Below are 19,730 nucleotides of genomic sequence, written 5' to 3'. Positions count from 1 at the left end.
CAAATCTGTGAAGGCAGTGCCAGATATGCCTTGAAATTAGCTGCCAAAATTGGTCTTAAGATTTGATCAGTGAAAGCAGCTCAGTACAAAGAGAGTCCAAATAATTTCCTATTACCTGTATCCTTAGCGTTGCACAAGAAGCAGTATCAACATTGAAATGGTCTGATATTTTTATTCCATTCCCCATTTAGTAAAGAGCCCATCCCGATTACCGCCAACCCCACCTAGTGACACAGACATCATTGTTGGAGCTGTTGTGGGAGGGGTGGTACTTCTTGCCATCATTATTGCTCTAGCTACCTACCTTGTCAGAATGTCACCCAAGGACCAAAGAAGCAGAAGAAAGAAAACGACAGGTACTCTTACATTGTAAATCATCTTGTTTATGCCGGTTACAAACCTTGTGGTTTTTATTACAGTATGTTCGCACGTACATGTACTACATCAGTAGTAGGTGCTGACACGGTTCCACCTACATGTACATGTTTAACTTAATGAAGTGCTATTACACCAAGAATATTGCATGTTCTTCATAAAATGAACCAAAATGCAACTCTGCATGTCATTTTTCAAAACTCCTAAAAGTTTGACGATCGGTGTTATGGACTTTGGTTTTCAGAAAGGTACTTGAAGCAAATGGAATCGATCTAGTCATAAAAGGATGATGGTTTGGCCCGGCCCTCTTTTTTGCATTTTTTTTAAGCTTGTGTTGTACATCAATTTTGATTTTACTCGCTGTTTTGTAGTCAATGGTTTTTGACAGAATCGAATGACGTTCGCGACTGCCGTCTTTGGGACCCGATTAATTGTAAGAAGTATTTTTTTAATTTCGTGATTATGGTTTTAATATGTGTTAATATCATCACCTTTCACCACATGTAAATCTGTGTAAAATAACTGCAGGGATTATCACTCCTCGGTAAATTTTATTGGCTAGGATTCCAACCAGGTTGTTCACATCCGTCAAAAATGCTGACGTTCAAGACTTTAATTTATCAACTCTGATTAAGTTGAAAGATGGACACAGACATCATTGTTCCAGATATTAGCCATGACTTCCCTCATTACATCAAACATTGGGAATTAATTCACTGCTGTTCACTTCAAGAAAAATGATCCCCCAAAGTTGAGCATTATGTAATGGTCCATATTTTGAGGAACCTGCCATATATCTACTGTATGGTGTCTTACTGCTGCAATGGACCTACTAGTACATGTACCGGTACATGCATGTAAATACATGATATTCATGTCAGTGCAGTGCAGGTGTCATAAACACTGTAGCGATACAAGCCACCTGGTTGCCAGCTTCAGGCATTAAGGGGGGCTACAGTAGCTGGGCGGGGCAGGGCACATCACAAGAACAAAATATACTTTTAATGCTATGGTTTTTACTGGGGAGGGGCAGCTTCACGACGGGGGGATCCTTGGCAACGGACCTGGATACAAGACATTTGCCAAGGGTGGTCTCAGTACATGCAGGGTATGGATTAGTGCAGTTTTCATAAATGTGAACCACCATCCCAAAACCATGCTGAAGTTGTTAGTTGAGATGTTGGACAATGCCTCTCCTTCAGCTTTTTTTACACTTTTGAAGTGATCCATGTAAAATCAAAATTCTGTCTGCAGTAAGCTTCTTATGGGTAGCGACAGCTGTAAAACTGCCATGAAAATCTGAACAGTGGAAGTTCCACTATTTTAGGGTTATGAAGTTACCTACTTCAGCCTGGTTTTGGGATGGCAGGTCACAAATTTTGGGAGAGAAATGTCTGGTCCTTTGTGGATCATGGGAAGCATGCCGTCAGCCATGAGCAATTCATGAATTATCAACTATCAAAGAGTGCATGTACGTGTATGTACATGTACGTGTACTTAGCTAAACTGAAATGCAAGTTCTTAATGAAACTTGACTTCAACTTAATTCTACTTCAGGTAATTATGGTTTGAGTCCCAAGTGGTTTTAGTATGTAGTCCAGTCATGTCTCTCTGAAACATTCTCTCTGTGTTTTTCCCTCCAAACATAAAACTAAGGAAGCATTCATTGTCGTCTTAATTGTTAATACATGTATTTGCTCTCAAGACACAATGCTGGTCAGTTTCCCCTGATAGCACTGATAGGAATACGTTTTGTCATTTATTTTGATGGCTGTTGGCATACATGTAGTCTTCTCAAGTGTTACTTACTGATGAATATTCTGTTTGTATGACATCCTTGAGCCGTCTGGTTATACGTACAGCACCTTGGAATATTTACCTTTTTTACCTTTGTACCCTTTTTACAAGTGGAGCAGTTGCTAACAAGTTTTCAGGTTGGTTTCATTTACAAGTATTTAGGGTTTGCGTTATATTTTTTAAAAAATTCCCATGTGCACTGGTACATTCATAACCAGTAAAGAAAGAAAAAAACACATAGTTTGTATTGACCAGGAACAGGAATTTGGCTTTTCAAGGTACATACAGTGTATTTTTTAAACTGACAGGTTTTGAAACCATTGTAATGTACTTGACTTTGAGAGTTTTCTGGAATGATACTGAGAGTTGTGATAATTGGTGTTATTAAAAAATAAAACCCTATTTCATATTCATGTGTCCTTCAAAAGGTGAAACCACTGTTTAGGTCGTGTGATGTGCTAATATTCGGTTCTGGTACTGGCCACATCAAACTTTCCTGAAAGTTCTGTGCTCTTCTCTTCCTTACATGTAGCTTGAGTTCTAAAAAATTGGCCGATGTTTCAGCGCTTTTTTCATAATGATGGAAAAAGGATTTGGTATCCGTATGTTTGAAAGCTACTGAGGAAAATGTAGTTTTTCAGAATACATGTAGTCTTGATTGTCGTAGAATTAACAGCAGGTTGCACCTGTAACTCTATTATCTTTGGAGGCTTGGAGGAAGAGGGTGTACACTGCATGCAAATTACTGTAGCCTTCAAAAATCCGCACATGCTGTACATGTACCGTAATTCGAATGCAGAAAGTAAATTTGACTTCTTGTTGTATTAGTCAGTTGAAATTAAAAGAGGCGTACATACACATTAAATTTGTTATCATGTCGTTGACACTGGGACTTGTCCCTATTGTTCTTCATGCATGAGAAAATCCATTCACTTATGTGGAGATTGTAATGGATCTGAGACTGGAATCATTTCCTCGACAAGATTCAAATCTAAGGTCATGTCCAAATTACTTGGCTGGGACCTGAGATTATGGTCTCAAGCCACGGTCAAGTAACATGACATACTGTACGTGTACTGGGCTTGGGTCTGAGATTACGGTATGCATGAGTCTATGGCAGCAGCCTCGGCAGTTCCCACAGAGTTGCTGTAATCTCAAACCACAGTCAAGTGTTTTGAACACTGCCTATCTTGTTTGCAACTTTTTTAAAAAGTTGGTTTTTAATGGCAATTCCCCAAGAAGTCCTAGAGAAAAAAATGTTCTCCAAGATTTGTGAGACATTATGAGTAATTGATGGGGGTGGTTTGTATCATGACATATGGTATTAGTGGCTGTGGACTCCTACAGGCATTAGGGGCAGATGACACTGTAAATATTGGTTGTGATCAATTATCAATTACTGGGGTAATTGATAAGACCGAACAAGACTCCTACAGGCTAAATCTTAATATATTCATGGAAAGGTTATAAAAGGCTTTTTTTGTGTTTTTGTAATTCCTAATCCTCACAGATTCTTTCAGCAATGGCAGCGACATTGAACTTCAGTCACCAAGGTAATACGATGAAATATTTCCTCAAAACCTTTTCACATTTTTTCATCATCTGGATGCTCTTCCAATGCAGTCCCATATTTCCGGAAAGTGGAGTAAAGTTTACAGATTAAACATTTTGAGGTACCGGTGAATTCAATTTTGTCTTTTCAACTTAACAAAAAATAAAAGTTTGTAGGTTCGCTTGCGTTAGAATTTAATTCCTGATTTTCACTAATAGACGTGCATTCTACATGTAAATACCAGACTCTCAGGCTTCCTGGAGTCCAAACATTTAATTTAATGTTACTATTTGTATTCTAATTGTATTCTGAGACTGGATCCAACTCATACCCTTTGTACAGGAAACATCACCATCTAGCCAGGTTTGGCTAGCTGAGTAATGGGTTTGAATTGTCGGAGTGTGCCATTACAACTTCACCCTTGGCCTTCATTTCCTGTACCACAGCATTGTGTAATATGTAAATAACACGTAATGCAGTGTGTGTAGAGGTCACTGGCAGTTGGCTTGTTTAGCTGTAGCTGAAGACAAGTTTTTGATAAATGTAGAAACAGTAATCCCTCGCTGATCAGAGAAACTACATGCAATTAATCTTCATCCTACATAGATGAAGGCCTGTAGTGTTGTGTTCCTTATAAAGTCTTTTGCCTTGGAAATCAGTGAGTGGACATGGTCAAGTCAGTAGCTACTGCCTATCAGCTTGAAATATAATTTTATGTTTCCTTGTTATTAACTTGATAAACTTTATCTAACCTGCTCAAACGTGCCAAAACCATGGTCAAAGCTGGTGCCATACATCTGGCTGCATGATTTCAGGAAAAAGAGGGTTTTAGGTTTCCTGCTTAGCTTGTTTAACTGTTTAGGCTAACTTATTTGAAAAGTCAAAAGTTGTCTTTTCTGTAGTAAGATTTTGATCTTTAGCTATTGGTAACATTAATCTTGTGCAAAGGAACGTAATGACAGCAAAGGCTTCCGCGGCACACTTACATGTATGTGCATATAGATTTTTGGAAGGAAGTTTACACAACCATCATGAAATCAAACCCATGCCGGTACAAAAAGGAACAATCACATGACACTTTAGGAAACTCAGATTATTTTTCAGAAAAAACCTGAACACAAACTTACTTCCTGCCATGTGTTTGTGAATGGCTTGTTCTAATAATAAGAGTTCATCTTTTCCTGTGGTGGACTGTCAGTTTTAAAGAAAAACCTGTTTGCCAACAAGACTAGAAAAACTTTAAAAAACAACACAAAAATTCCAAGAAACATACATGTACATGTATACAGTAGTTATCGGTAATACATCTAGTTTTATTAAATTCCAACAGTATGGAGAAGTCCTGATGCAAAAGCTCAAATTCTTAATGACTCCAGAGGATCTGCAAAAGTAATACATGTTTCCTTTAAAGAAAGATATGGTTTTCAGAAAGGCAGTGTGCTAAAGATTTCACGGAAACTGTGACAGTTTTTTTTTTTGGTCCAGATTTTCATTACTGTGACTGCACAGGTTGCTTCAAATAGTTTTTCTTGGGCAAAAGCTGATTTGAAATGGCATGGAAGGGAAATAACTTTTTTTTTGTTCTTTAGTTAAATCACTTTGTTTTTAATTCAATTTTTTGATGACATTGATCGCATTGATTTTCAGTAATGTGCTGGTACACATACATGTAAATATATGTACATATAGGTTATTCGATGCTGATGGTTGTAATTGGAGTTAAATCATCAGTGTGTTATTTACAACATGAGAGCCCAATGAAGTTGGTTTTCTGTCCCAGTTATTTCAAACCTTTTTTGTTCTTGATCTTTCCAGCAATGTTGCAGGACCAGAAGAGGGCAATGGCATAGCTAATGAAGGTGTGCAGAACCATGGTAAGACATTTACATCTATGTAACCTGCATTGTTCCCATGTTTTGGATTTGCAGAAATTAGTGTCAGTAGGCATGTACATGTAACATAATGATTTCTTGCTTTGTTTCCACATGAATTTTCTTATGGTACCGGGTATGAGATGGGATGCAATTCATCAAGCTTTCAGAGGAAAACACACATGTAAACAATCTTTGGTCTTGCCATTTCTGTCACAAAGTGTATTTTTTAGTTAATTGTTTCAACTTTTCAGCTTTGTCTTTTATTTATATTCTCTTCTCATGCTACTCCCTGTAAGTTCAACCTCTTTAGTCTTTTAAGGACAGACAATCACTCTACAAAATTTGGTGTTCTTTACAGACTCACAAAAATAATATGCCATGCATTCCACTTTTTACAAACACACTGACAGAAGTGGTTAACAAATCTTGTTTTCATGCGGGTGTGTCTTTCAAACACAATAAGGTAATGCCTTGTTTATGTAATGAATGTCTCTGTTCCTGGTTTTGAAAGACTCAAATGGATGTTATAAAGGTGTATGAGTTTCCGTTTTAGTTTCTATCTTCTGGCATTAGTGCATGTGCGTGACATTCATGCAGTTTTCATACAAAGTTATTGTACATACAGTGTACATGTACTTCCTGTTTCATTTCAACTCGAGGGCTTTTTGGGGAAAAAACACCCTCTAGAGTATTTCAAATTAACATTTCAGGGCATGAGGCTCGTCAACTTTCTATGTACGTGCATTCCTTTGAAGCTGTTCCTTAAGTTTCATCATTTCTGCCAGATTTGTTTATGGAGAAAACTGAGAGTATTTTATTCAGCTCAGCTTCTGCATTACAGTGTTTATTAGGTGCTGCTTTTGTGGTGGCTTACTCTACTTGGTGTGACCATTCTATTGCTCTGTCATGAATGCTGAGTTTACTAGCTGGTGATAGGTACATGTATCGGCAGGCATAACTGCAAAGCAAGCCATTCCAAAGATGTTTCAAGGAACTATGTGGTTGTGGAACAAACATGACAAAAGTAGAAAACAAGAACTACATGTAATCAAGCAAATAAAAAACTGCAGATAATGGTACACACACTCATGTTATATTGTCTATTGCTTGGTGCAAACAACTGAAATTGATGTCTTCTCATACACATGCACTTGTACATGTTGGAATTTCAATGAAAGACATTGCTGTTTATTTCCCTCCCACCTATCTGTTGTCTTCACATCCCTGGTCATATTTTTTGCATCTACGTCTTGGTATTACAGTTGTATATGCTCAGGTGAACAGAGCAAACAAGCCTACAGCGCCACTGATCACCAGGCCAGCAAGGAATATTGCAACAGGTCTGATCTCCATCCACCTTGCATCTCCTCTACTTATAATCCATCAGTATTGTAGTCAAGTCTGGGTCTGTCTCTAGGCAGAAATGGCTAAAGCTTGGTTCCATCTCTACCTCTAATTAAAGAATTATTAAAAACCTTTTTCCACGCCAGGTTGAAACATTCTGAACCTTAGAAATGATAATGCACTTTCTCTAAGTCATAGTCTGTCAAGTTTGAAGGTCTGCAAAAAGACTGAAAACAAAAGCACGACTTTCGGACCTAAGTTTCAATTTTGGAAAAAAAGTGGCTGAAAATGAGACTTGAAAGAATCCTTTGTTCCACATCAGACTTTACCTTCGATATTCATGTGTTCTTAAGGTCTTGTTCCAAGACTTGCAAAATCCAGACTGCCTGCATTGAAGTAAAGTTCAGTCACAGCATAAAATAATACTTCTAGTTGTCCACAGCCCCCCTGGACTCCTGAAGTAATCCTCTAGCCCACTTTTATCTGTTCAGCCTAAAAATTTAGATCCACGCTTCACTACAGTACTACTATGCCTTTTGTACGTAACCTTCACTTCTATGTACATAATATACGTACATCATCTTTCTGTTAATCTTGTGAGCATCATTGTTCTTAAGGATAGAAATCATTAACTAATAACCAACATTTTTAATCTCGAGATACCATATGTTACAGCACGTTTCACCTCATTCTAATAACAATCTCACATACCATTATGTACATGTGTAACCATATTATTTAAGTACATGCTCAGCATGTGTAAACGTGCATGCCGGTAACCATGGCGACCGAGACATCTTAGAATCAGAAATAGCCTCTTTTGTTTCTGGTATTACTGAGACCATATTCTGTACATGTATTTATTCATAGAGTCCACACTATCTGGGTGATTGTTTACCACAGCTGTTCTGCCCAGGCACTGCTTAATCTGATTGTTTGGTTTTGCTTTTCCAGCAGCTCAACAGCTTTCAGGTGGACTTCATCTTCTTCACTCATTAACCCAAACTCTCTGATTGCTTGCAATTATCCTACAAGTAGGAACCATCATAAATCTTCTAAGTGTCCACTGTGCACCTGCAGTGGCGCCTTATTTTGTATACATGTATTCATATTAAGTGTTAAAACATATTTCATACTTTAAAGTATAGTGTATCAAGCAAAGCCCATTTGTAAAGCCTCAAATCACTGAAAGACTGTACAGCAACAGTTAGAAACTTTGTTATTTACAAGTCACTGTCCTCCTAAGTGATTGTAGAGCCAGGGATATAAGAAAGTACCTGTAGGAAACAGGTGTTTGCAGGGGAGTGCAGGATAATGAGTGATGGAGGAGATCAATCTCTTCCCTCCAGTGTCAGCCGTCTACTCCTCTGTATTCCTTCTCTTCACTTCAGTTTTCTTTTGTTATCATCTCTTTTAGGTTTCCTGAAGATGCCTGAAGTAATCTTTGATTTTTTTGTCATTTCCAAGAAAAGCTACATGTATTAGTTTAACGGTACTTTTGCAGGTGCAATGTTCTTTTCACCATTTCTCAAAGTTTTAACACAAAAAAATGATACTGAATACCTGAAAGCAATATGGGTATCCAAAACAATACTGGGTACCCAGAGTCAATGTCTGTTTGGAGACTCTTCATTTCCACTTACGTGTATATTTTCTTTCAGAAAATGAGGATAAGCCTGTCCCAGAGAAGAAAAAAAGGGGGTCTGGGTATTTGCCTTTGTCTGATGAAGGTCTGCAGAATTAAGATGCTGTTCACCAAAAATTTACGTTTACAAAAGCATAGAATCCATGAAGCAAAAGTAGTGAGTCAGTCCTAAAAGAAGTGTTCATGTACAAGTTTACATGTATCAACATTCTGTGGCATCATGGTGTCCAGAATGTTCAAGTACATGTACATGAATGCAGCAGACAGGCAGTGCAGAAATTTTGGCTGTTTGATTTCTGTCTTAGTTGAACTGAAGGTGTTCTGATTTGTGTTTGGGGTTCAAAATAGAGACCGAACAACACATGTACATGTAGAAGGGCCACTGGTGTCTAGTGTGTTTTGTTTTACTGGAGGATTTTCTTGTGTTTGTTTGTTCATTTTCTTTTATTTCAGTTTTGCAATTTTTGTCAAGCAGCTTTTCATTTGTGATTTCTCTACTCAGCACAACAAATTGATAATTGCACTTGAGTTTTCTTTCCATCTGAACTAAGTTTAAAAAATAAATTGTGTCATCTTTGGGTATAGTTGAATTCATTACCTCACACTTGCTTGTTTAGACATTTCATTGATTAAGTGCTAAACGTGTCTTCACTGTTAATGTACTTAGTCAAAAGGGTTCGAATCTCACCCAAGAAAGGTTAATTTTTTTATTCCAAGTTGTGGGACACCAAAGGGTGTACATGTATAACACTTTGTAAATCAAGTCAGTGAAGTCCATGTCAGCTCCTTTCCATCAGATTCAGATGACATGCTGAGTCAGTGTAACAGCTCACTCTATGCAACATGCCCAGGGTCTCAGTGTAACAGCTCACTCTATGCAACATGCCCAGGGTCTCAGTGTAACAGCTCACTGTATGCAACATGCCCAGGGTCTCAGTGTAACAGCTCACTCCATGCAACATGCCCAGGGTCTCAGTGTAACAGCTCACTGTATGCAACATGCCCAGGGTCTCAGTGTAACAGCTCACTCTATGCAACATGCCCAGGGTCTCAGTGTAACAGCTCACTCCATGCAACATGCCCAGGGTCTCAGTGTAACAGCTCACTCTATGCAACATGCCCAGGGTCTCAGTGTAACAGCTCACTGTATCCATGCAACATGCCCAGGGTCTCAGTGTAACAGCTCACTGTATCCATGCAACATGCCCAGGGTCTCAGTGTAACAGCTCACTGTATCCATGCAACATGCCCAGGGTCTCAGTGTAACAGCTTACTGTATGCAACATGCCCAAGGTCTCAGTGTAACAGCTCACTCTATGCAACATGCCCAGGGTCTCAGTGTAACAGCTCACTGTATGCAACATGCCCAGGGTCTCAGTGTAACAGCTCACTCTATGCAACATGCCCAGGGTCCAACTCCAAAGCCCTGCTTAGCAGCCAGTTTTTGCGCTGAGAAAAGCTCTGTTGCTTTGAGAAAGCAATAAATACAGCCAAAACATGAAACCCTACAGAAAAGGGTCACTCATTAAAATCGGTGATGTATCAATACAAATTTCTATGCGCATGGAACCATAAGCACTGTAATGTATTGCTTAAGCAGCAGTCATTTGCTGTAGCATGCACAGCATTCCCTGTAAGTGTTAAGCAAAGCTTTGAATTTGAGTCCATGCCTTGACCACTGCTTTGCATGTATCTTAAATATATTTGAGTTTTTTATGTTTATACAATGTAGAGTATGACGAGCTCTCTAGAAAGGAAAGACACCCTGTGTACCCTAACCCTGCTGTGAGAGGTGACTCCTTGCCCCCCGAGACAGGTCAGGGCAATGTTACTTTAGATTGGTGCTGAAATTTGTCAGCACATACTGAGCTTGCCACACCCATGAAAATGCTGTGTACCATCTACAGGCATTAGTTTTTTGCTCTTCTTTTCAAATTGCCGATTATTTTGTTAACTGGTACATGTATGCACTGCCATTTTGAGGTTCTCTTTCTTACCAACCCCCTGAATGCTTCACTTTCTTTTATATGTATGACCTACGGTAAGCATTGAGAGTTAAGCATTCATCTTTTTGGATAAATACTGCAATTTGACTATTCTTTCTTTGAAACTCTTGTGGGGAACTAGATGTCACGTAGATGTCACATTTACATGTAAGGGGACCTGTTTATTCTGACCTTGTTCTGAGGGTAGTACCTTTCCTTCGTGTCTTTTAACTCACAAGGAGGAAAACCTCTTCTGACAATATGCAGATTTACAAGTACAGATTTGTCTAAGTTTGAAAGTTCATAGTCCAATTGATATGCCTACACCCATACCATATCATGCCTCAAACATTCCACATTCCACCTGCCAATTCCATTCCATTCTCAGACAGTTCTGAATTTTCCAATTAAAGTTATGTTTAGACATCCATGGAATATAGCCTTTGCAGCAAACACTACAAAAAAATTAGATTATTAATTTAAGGTTAGCAAAATGAAGTACATGTCCTCAACAGAAACTTCCAGAGAAGAGTGAAGAAACATTGTTAAAATTACATGTACTTGTCCTGACCCCATTAATTAGACTTGTAGTCCTGTCTGACCCCATTTATTAGACTTGTAGTCCTGTCGGACTCCATTAATTACTCAAAATTATCTATGTTCAGTACAGCCCAAAACTACTTTGAGATAAACCTCTAAAACTCTTTTCCTACTAGATTGTCAATCCCCAGGAGTGAACTTGCCCTGAGGCCTCCCAGGCTGACATGCAAAATTTCACCTGCTATTGACTCAAATTTGTTTTTCTCAAACCATGCTTTTCAAGATCTATTTTTATCTAATTGTAAGCACTGCTCACAATGCATTCCTTGCCTGTACACAAATTCCATGTCTCGGCACATAACCGTGACAACAAATAATTCTTCATTGTGATAGGAGTGGACCTGTTTGCTTGGTGTTCTTGCTACTGTGAAACTGTTGGTGTTAACCTAAATAACATTGACCTATAAAAGAGAAAAACAGTGAAATACCGGTATGATACCCTCCCTGTACATGTACCTGGCTCAATAAGAGATTTCCAACTGTGTTACCACCCATCATACAAGGGCATTTTTCAATAAATAATAGAATCTATACAAGTTTTATTTATGTTTAACCATGATGTCAGCCACAACAAACACTGTGCTCCAAAGTACTTCATGTACATACCATCAAAACCTCTATGCAGCATTTAATGTATAAATTTTATTTGCATTAGTTTGCCATTGATAAGATGGTGCAAAGTCAATCCATATATATTTGCTTTAATGTAAGGGACCTGCCCATCACTTAGTGACCATTAAAATAGTAATTTCCATGCTTCATTTCTGCTTGACTGTATAAATGCAGATGTTTGTTTTTCTTTGTTCTTAAGATGCATTTTGTACAATATAGAATGTTACAGATTCAGGATGAAAGTTTAGATAATTTACTTTTTATTGGGAAAGCAAAGTGTTTGCAGAATCTTCCCTGAATATCACAACTGTAGTCACAAAAAGTATCTGTTAAAAATGCTTTTCACTTGTTTCTTTCCGTTTAATTCTGTTGTATGTTTGCATGATATAGCCTGCCATTATTAACATTTGAATTACGATTATGCATGATTACAGGTGCGTATGAAGAAATGAAAGTGGCTGCATCCAAGACTTGTTCTGAGAATGCTACTAACAAAGGTCTCTTGCTGACCTCAACTCAATCTGCCCCCCTCCCCGATCATTAGTAATTCACATTTCACACCATGTTTTACTTTTTGGTGTGATGCAAGGAGGTCCACATTGATTCTGTTCAGAGTTGTACAATGTGTGTCAGGATGCATTTGATAAGCCCCTGTGGAGTTGACTTGAGTTTAACCTTATCACCACTGTTGTGCTTGTTTGACACAGTTAGGATTGCCCACTGTGACCAGAAATGCAGACATATGGCAGCATTGACCTGTGTCCTTCAATAACTCAATACTCATAAAAATTGGCATTTTCATGCTTGGGTCAAAGTCTTGCTCTGATGTCATTGTTAAATTCCACATCTTTTACACCATATCAAGTTGAAGTTGAATATCAAATTACTGCTAGAGGGTGAAAATGTAAAATCCATTTTTAAAAGATTATTGCGATTGTATTACCCATCAGTTTACTGGAATGTGAGAGTGGCGCAGCTCTCTAGGTTTCTACTAACAAATCCTGTTGGTGTTTTTATTTACATGTACTAACAAGTCCTACTTGGCCTTATTTAATCTAAGCTCCATATTTATAACAGCCTGGTCTTCATAACTGATTTATAACTCAAATTGGCCTGTCCTTTTACTCAGTCCAAGAGAATGTTGAGAAATCCTTGTCACCTGCTGAGTCTGGAATCTTTTTGGAACTTTTTTGCATTTAAGTTTTAAATATTTACAGCCTGGTCTCCATAACATATTTACAAAACTAACAAAGTTTATGCTTTTTCATGCAGTCCAAGAGAATGTGGAGAAATCCTCCCCTGAAGAGACTACTAACAAAGTCACTAACAGAGGTCTGCAAGAAACCCTCTTTCACTTTTCCTTCAAAGCTAAACAAAATAAATGTTAAATGACTTGAAATGGCCTTGTTATTAAACCAGTGGCATACAAGTTTCTGTTTTATTTCCTGTGTTAATTTCTCTTTTACCAAAGCAGAACAGTTGTTCCCGCATGGCATGTATTGATATAGAAGGAAAGTTTCAGTTTGTTATTACAGTAGAAAAAATGACGTTGAGTGTAGCCTTTCAAGGATTGCTATCCTGCAGTGATATTGATTTTATTAGTTAGTTCTCATTCCTCGTTATTGGTATATTAAACAACCACTTATCCTATAAATACTACTTAGTGAATATGCTCATTCTTCAATTTGAGGATAAAATTTCAAGGAATTAAACATGTACCGTTATTTTGAATACTGTTGTATGTTAGTGGGCAGTCTGTCCAGAGACTGTTTTTTTTTGGTTTATAGAAGATGCTGTGTTCTTCATCTTTTGAGCTACTGTCTTTGTAGCAGACAGAAGCTTGTAGAAAATTTTATGATATATCCTATAACCTTTCAATAGTAATAAATGAATAATCTTTTAATTTTCTGAAGCATTTTGTAGATAATGACCATTTTGTTTTTGTTGAAGCAGACTCCAAGCCCCCAATCACCAGACCCAAACCCAAAAGCATCAAGAAGTACCAGCCACCAAGTAGGAGTGCAGGTGGGATCAACATTACTACAACATTGAACTCTTACAGCAGAGCAACCACTGTGACCATTATCAACTAGCTTATAACTATTGCAGACTATTGCAGACCATACTGTCAAAGATCATCTCCAATTATCTGTGATAGTCTGTGCTGTTACAACAGGCTGATCCTCCAAACCATCACACTCACAAAGACTGATTATTTATAGACCCTTGTAGATCATTTTAGATTATATCAAGAAAACTTTAAAGTTTCACAGGAACAATCCTTAAGTTACATGCATCATCATCAGTAGCATGGCAACTGTGCTGGCTCTTATGATCATTGATGAGCAGCTTAGTCATTGAATCCTGAGAACTTTCATGTTTCATATTTTGGCTTCACATGTAGCTCTTCCTTCATCCTAATTGCTTGAATCAAGTACTGACCTTCTGTATTTGATATGTGTGATAAATGATCTGGTGGGATCAGCCTGTTACAATCATGACATCTTTATTTGAAGAACTCTATTAAAGTCATTGCAGGTTGGCATTTTTTGGGGGTTTTGCTTTTATGAGTGACAGTAGTATTCATCGAAATCAAGGGCATGTACAGGGTTCCTGTTATTATGCAATCCTTGAGGGCAAAACTGTCAGGGAAAAAGTGCCAGGAAGAGGTGAAAAGCTTTCTTAAATTTGAGAAAATGTTTAAATGTTTATTTAAATGTTTTTTCAGTGTAAAATTTCTAAAATACATCATTGCAAAAGGATATTTCACAGCTTACCACAATTTTTCTTTTAATTCCAATGTTGGCATAAATTTTGCTGGCATCAGGATTTTCAAGGAATATAACAGGAACTGTGGGAGCATTTTTATTTCATTATTATGACATGAGTTTTCTTCACAGATGCATAATGATTTTTCATCAGAGCAGCTGCTTCATTTTGTTGTATTCAGCATCAAAGGATTTTCAAAAAGGCTTTCTCCAGCAGGCAGGGATCCAGGAAGGACTGATTCCAAAAGAACATGCTCTGTATTTCCCCCAATTAGCTCTCCTGAATCTGTATTCAGAATATTTTTATAATGAAACAATTCATTATAATTTCCCCTTCCCCAAAATGGATCGATTTAGCCAAGGGAGGTACATGTACCTGCCTGGACTTGCTGTCACAATGATCACCCTCCCCTTTTATCCTTCCTGGATCCACCCCTGAAATGTTACTTTATCAGCCTGTCTATAGTATATTTTCCCTATAGTATAAATGACTTTTCACACATCTCCACCTATATCGTACTTTAGACTTCAGCTGAATTGCGTCTTCGCATCATACGTACATCTTCATCTGCATTTTGTTTTGTTGGACTTCTTGGTAGCAAATACCAACACCTGTTCTTACACCAAGAGCATTTGCTCATCATCTCAAAAAACCTACTTATCAAACAACTTTCCTTCCAACAGCCTGCTGAGTTCTAAATTTTCTAAGACTGCACGTACTTTGTTTGATTTTTGGTTGTTTTGATTTTATAGCAGTGCGGCACTTCCTGTCATCAGGTCAGCAACATTTCAACATTCATCATGCGTAGCCTGCAATTCGATTGAACACAGGACATTGTGTCTTGCTGCACTGTCCATCAATCTTGATCAAATACTGGTGTATTCTGAAATTCTTTCCATGTCGATTCTGTCTGTAAATCAGTCATTTATATTTGCATATATCTGAGTTGTCTGTGTCTGTTTTCAGTGTTTGTCTGTCGCTGTATGTACATGCTGAACATTCTCCATTCCTTAGTTCTCCTTCCAACACTCCTCTGTTTCCGGCTGCTAATTTGTCATTTTCAGAGATGCCAATGAATGAGTAAAGTTGCTAAGCAGTTAAATTGACAAAGTTTGAACTTGTCAAAGTTCTTGTCAAAGCTCTGTGACACCTTGCCTAATATAGTGTGCATTTAAACTCGCTGACATGAGAACAGACTCCTTGCTAACGTGATTGATATGGTGTAATGAATCTGTTAAACATTCTACATGTCTTATTAAATGAATAGCTTTTTGTTTGCAGCATATGTGCATAGAAGACAGTTTCTTATGGTAGCATGGCCAGAGAGATGTTTGTTTTCACCCCAATCCTGTCCAAATTGGCCACCTATGCAAGTGACACACAACCCCCCAATCATACAGATACAATTTATGTTCTTTGTATGATGGAAACTCAGGGATAATGCAAAAATAGTGTGATAACAACCTGTCATTTGGATTTGAAATTTACAAGGAAATTATCACATGTACATAGCAGGTGTGGCCTTCATTTAAGAGAGAGGATATTGGCAGGTATTTAAAGCACGAGATAAAAATTCATATATTTTCTATATTTTAGAACTAAGCCAAAAAGTGCTACCTGCCCTACCCAAGTTGTTGATTTTCCAAACCTTTCAGGTCATATCTGATTCTAGACATGTCATCTCTAATCGTTCTCTGTATAATTTCATTGTTATACTCCCTTTCATCACAACAAGTAGTCCTCCAGAAAAGGGCCTTTGATCATGCTACTTTTCTCTTTCTACACCTTGTCACAACTAACAGCTTGAAATATTATTATGTTGCTGTAGATGAAATTCCTAAAAGGAAGGCCGAATTAGCTGGTGCTACTGAAACTACAGAAACAACAGGTGGGCAAACCTAAAAGAAAAAGTGTTTGTTGCCTTAAATTGGAATAAATCTGCAAGACTCAAAATGCTGCACTTTTTCTCTTGAGTTGAAGCAAATATTTTTTCAGCGTTTATTGATTCTTATTTCATAAAATGTGCCAAGTGAGTATTTGGTCATTTGAATGGTTATAGATGTTCAGTTATCTTTACAGGTTTGCTTTGATTCAAGTTGAAAATTTGTGAAACCCTGGACCTTCTATTCCTTTGTCTTTCAGTCTAAATCAGCATTTTCCTGACTCTTGCTGGTTTGTAGCTTTTTTGAAGTCCACGTTTTTTTAGTTCCTGCGTTAATTTTGTTCAGTTGGTATCTTGTTTGTTGAATGGATAGCTTCCCTTTCTGTTATATGTGCATGATGGGAATATTAAATATAGTCAAAAATCTCCCAGAATGCAGGGGTCATACATACATGGTAGTAATAAAGCAAGCATCAGTTTGTGACATCAAATCAAATTTTATGTAGTCGCACAGCAAAATTCCCATACATTTTAACTCAAGCAACTTCAGCAGTAAATGTTTTGAATGAAAACTTGCTCTGTTTTTTCATTTGCCTGAAGTATGAATCAGACCTTTTGCTGCAATATGATAAAAATAGCATGACTAAATATATTGTCTGAGCGTTAGCTTGCGTGTAGATTAAGCAAAAATTATGAGGCATCAATACATAACCCACATCATGTGAAATCTGTTCTATTATTACTCATTGTCGTTTTCTCTTATGGGGGGAAATTGTTTTTTCATTTGATGAATTTAAGCATGTTCTTTGTGCTCAATTTTAATTGTAAATTGCAAAATGGTAATGGTACATGTAAGTGATGTACAGATGTTTGAGATATAATCTTTTACTTGGGAACACTTTCAGATATTATTTTTAGAGCTGTTATTTCTCACCCACTTCAGGCTTTATTTAACAAACTCCATGTGCACTATCAGGAACTTCTTGCCCCTTGTAATTTCCTGTTTACTCAAAGTTTTGCTCTGCACTTCCTCATGAATCATGTGCGTGAGAATGTCACAAACTTTCTGTACATGGGTTCAATCTGGAAATATAGATAGGGCCTTACTACGCAGAATTTAGGTCACAGGTCATTCCAAACCTCATTTTTCCTCTACTTCTATGATAATGAATATTTTTTGTTCTTTTTTTACATCATTGCTGACCTATTTTTAATGCAGGGCTTTATTCCATTTTCAGTTTCACTCTGACATGCTCAAGTGACTGCTACATATGCGTCATCTAACTGCTACATATACCTCATTGGTACACTTTTGAAATTAGATTCCTCTTTCATTTTCTTTTGGACATCAAAGAGCTTTATGTATTCTAACGATGAGAAGTCACTGTATTGTCAGTTTCAGTGGAGGTACATGTATTCGTGTTTGTGCACAGAACTTACACAAAATTGTAGGATGGAAAAATTGTCTAGATATCACTCTCATTGCACCAGTATGATTTGTTTATTATTTATTTCTGTATTGACACAGAGGATTCCTCAACTGCCCCCTAGGCACTGCCAAAAGAAACCTGTAGAGAAAAGACAATTAGCAGTTAAAGTTTTAGGGGTGGGAGGAAAACTCCAGAGGATAAATCCAGCGGGTAAATCCCTCAGAATCATTTAGGGACTGACAACTCAATCCACATGTAGACCGAGTCAGGAATCAAGGTGAAAAGTGAAGAAAGAACTACCACACCAACCTTATTCCCTATACCTTCCTTTCTCTTTGTTTCTATTCATCCATTTAAGAACCAAGGTTCCTATTCATCCATTTAAGAACCAAGGTTCCGTTCATTATCAGTAATAGTAACTGTTGACTGTTGGTAACCAATCTCAGGTTTATCAGTGACTCTCCCAGGTAATAGGGACAACACACATGAGTTGAATAGGGAAAGCATGGAGACCAAAAACCTCGGGCAAATTTATCTCAACTTTCCTAACAAAAGAAATTGTTAAAATGTGGGAAAGCCTATACTCGTGGATGCACACTAAGCAATGTTGAACAACCATTTAGTTTACATTGTTCCAACATTTGACTGTTATTTATTCCATTTTTGTGTATGCTTCATGCATGCCACAAAGCCATGTATGCCTGCACTGGAAATGTCTCACAGTCCCTTAACAGATTAAAGAGGTAATCACTTTATAGCTTTGAATCCTGGGTGAATTCCGTGAAACTGGCAAGCAGGACATTCGGCTTCATAGAATTACAAATATTATATGTAGGTAACCGTAGTCAGATAATGGCATATCACAGGTGAATAATACTGTGGCATTTTGTTGGCTTAACTACTTTGTAGTTTGTGCTAAGCAGACTTGTTAATACATGTAGCTCAACAACGAGAATCACACAGCAAGACTGAAACGTGCTTAGCAGGTTCTTGAATTACAAAACTGTGAAGGAATGATGTGTTCAAACTTGTCGCTGTCTTATTAGATGGATCGATGGCTGATGGCAAGCCAAGAACTACATCTATCAAGAGATACACCGTGGAAAGTGGAGGTCTGCTTATCCATTACCCATCTCCATCTTAGCTTACGCCACTGGGGTCTTGTCCATCTTACCTTACTCTGCTGCCATCTTCTCAATCTTAGCTGCTCCACTGTCATCTTATCCATCTTAGCTTACTCCACTGGGGTCTTGTCCATCTTAGCTTACTCCACTCTCATCTTGTCCATCTTAGCTTACTCCACTGTCGTCTTGTCCATCTTAGCTTACTCCACTGTCGTCTTGTCCATCTTAGCTTACTCCACTGTCGTCTTGTCCATCTTAGCTTGCTCCACTGTCGTCTTGTCCATCTTAGCTTACTCCACTGTCGTCTTGTCCATCTTAGCTTACTCCACTGTCGTCTTGTCCATCTTAGCTTGCTCCACTGTCGTCTTGTCCATCTTAGCTTACTCCACTGTCATCTTGTCCATCTTAGCTTACTCCACTGCCATCTTGTCCATCTTAGCTTACTCCACTGTTGTCTTGTCCATCTTAGCTTACTCCACTGTTGTCTTGTCCATCTTAGCTTACTCCACTGTCGTCTTGTCCATCTTAGCTTGCTCCACTGTCATCTTGTCCATCTTAGCTTACTCCACTGTCATCTTGTCCATCTTACCTTGCTCCACTGTCGTCTTGTCCATCTTAGCTTACTCCACTGTCATCTTGTCCATCTTAGCTTACTCCACTGCCATCTTGTCCATCTTACCTACTCCACTGTCATCTTGTCCATCTTAGCTTACTCCACTGCCGTCTTGTCCATCTTAGCTT

General features: G+C 38.0%; 1 protein-coding gene across 12 annotated transcripts in view; it reads left to right on the top strand.

The window, feature by feature from the left end:
• Nucleotides 1-19,125, top strand: part of LOC110990955 (adhesion molecule nephrin-like) — a 44,416-nt gene extending 25,291 nt beyond the window's left edge. Inside the window, exons 12-21 of one of the 12 annotated variants that reach the window (XM_087131813.1) lie at nucleotides 192-356; nucleotides 3,683-3,725; nucleotides 5,540-5,598; nucleotides 6,861-6,938; nucleotides 8,604-8,672; nucleotides 12,219-12,281; nucleotides 13,057-13,116; nucleotides 13,738-13,809; nucleotides 16,382-16,441; nucleotides 18,912-19,123. In XM_087131813.1, coding sequence (XP_086987939.1) covers nucleotides 192-356; nucleotides 3,683-3,725; nucleotides 5,540-5,598; nucleotides 6,861-6,938; nucleotides 8,604-8,672; nucleotides 12,219-12,281; nucleotides 13,057-13,116; nucleotides 13,738-13,809; nucleotides 16,382-16,441; nucleotides 18,912-19,009 — 767 coding nt within the window. In that variant the 3' untranslated portion in view covers nucleotides 19,010-19,123. Of the gene's footprint in view, nucleotides 1-191; nucleotides 357-3,682; nucleotides 3,726-5,539; nucleotides 5,599-6,860; nucleotides 6,939-8,603; nucleotides 8,673-10,319; nucleotides 10,404-12,218; nucleotides 12,282-13,056; nucleotides 13,117-13,737; nucleotides 13,810-16,381; nucleotides 16,442-18,911 lie in introns of all 12 variants that reach the window. The other 11 variants (XM_087131812.1, XM_087131816.1, XM_087131815.1 and 8 more) reach the window with 11 other exon arrangements.
• Nucleotides 19,126-19,730: the final 605 nt, after the last annotated feature.

Source organism: Acanthaster planci, unplaced genomic scaffold, assembly GCF_054643075.1.
Source record: "Acanthaster planci isolate LZ-2023a unplaced genomic scaffold, COTS_SCS Contig16, whole genome shotgun sequence".
NCBI lineage: Eukaryota > Metazoa > Echinodermata > Asteroidea > Valvatida > Acanthasteridae > Acanthaster > Acanthaster planci.
This window is presented reverse-complemented; position numbering and strand designations above follow the sequence as displayed.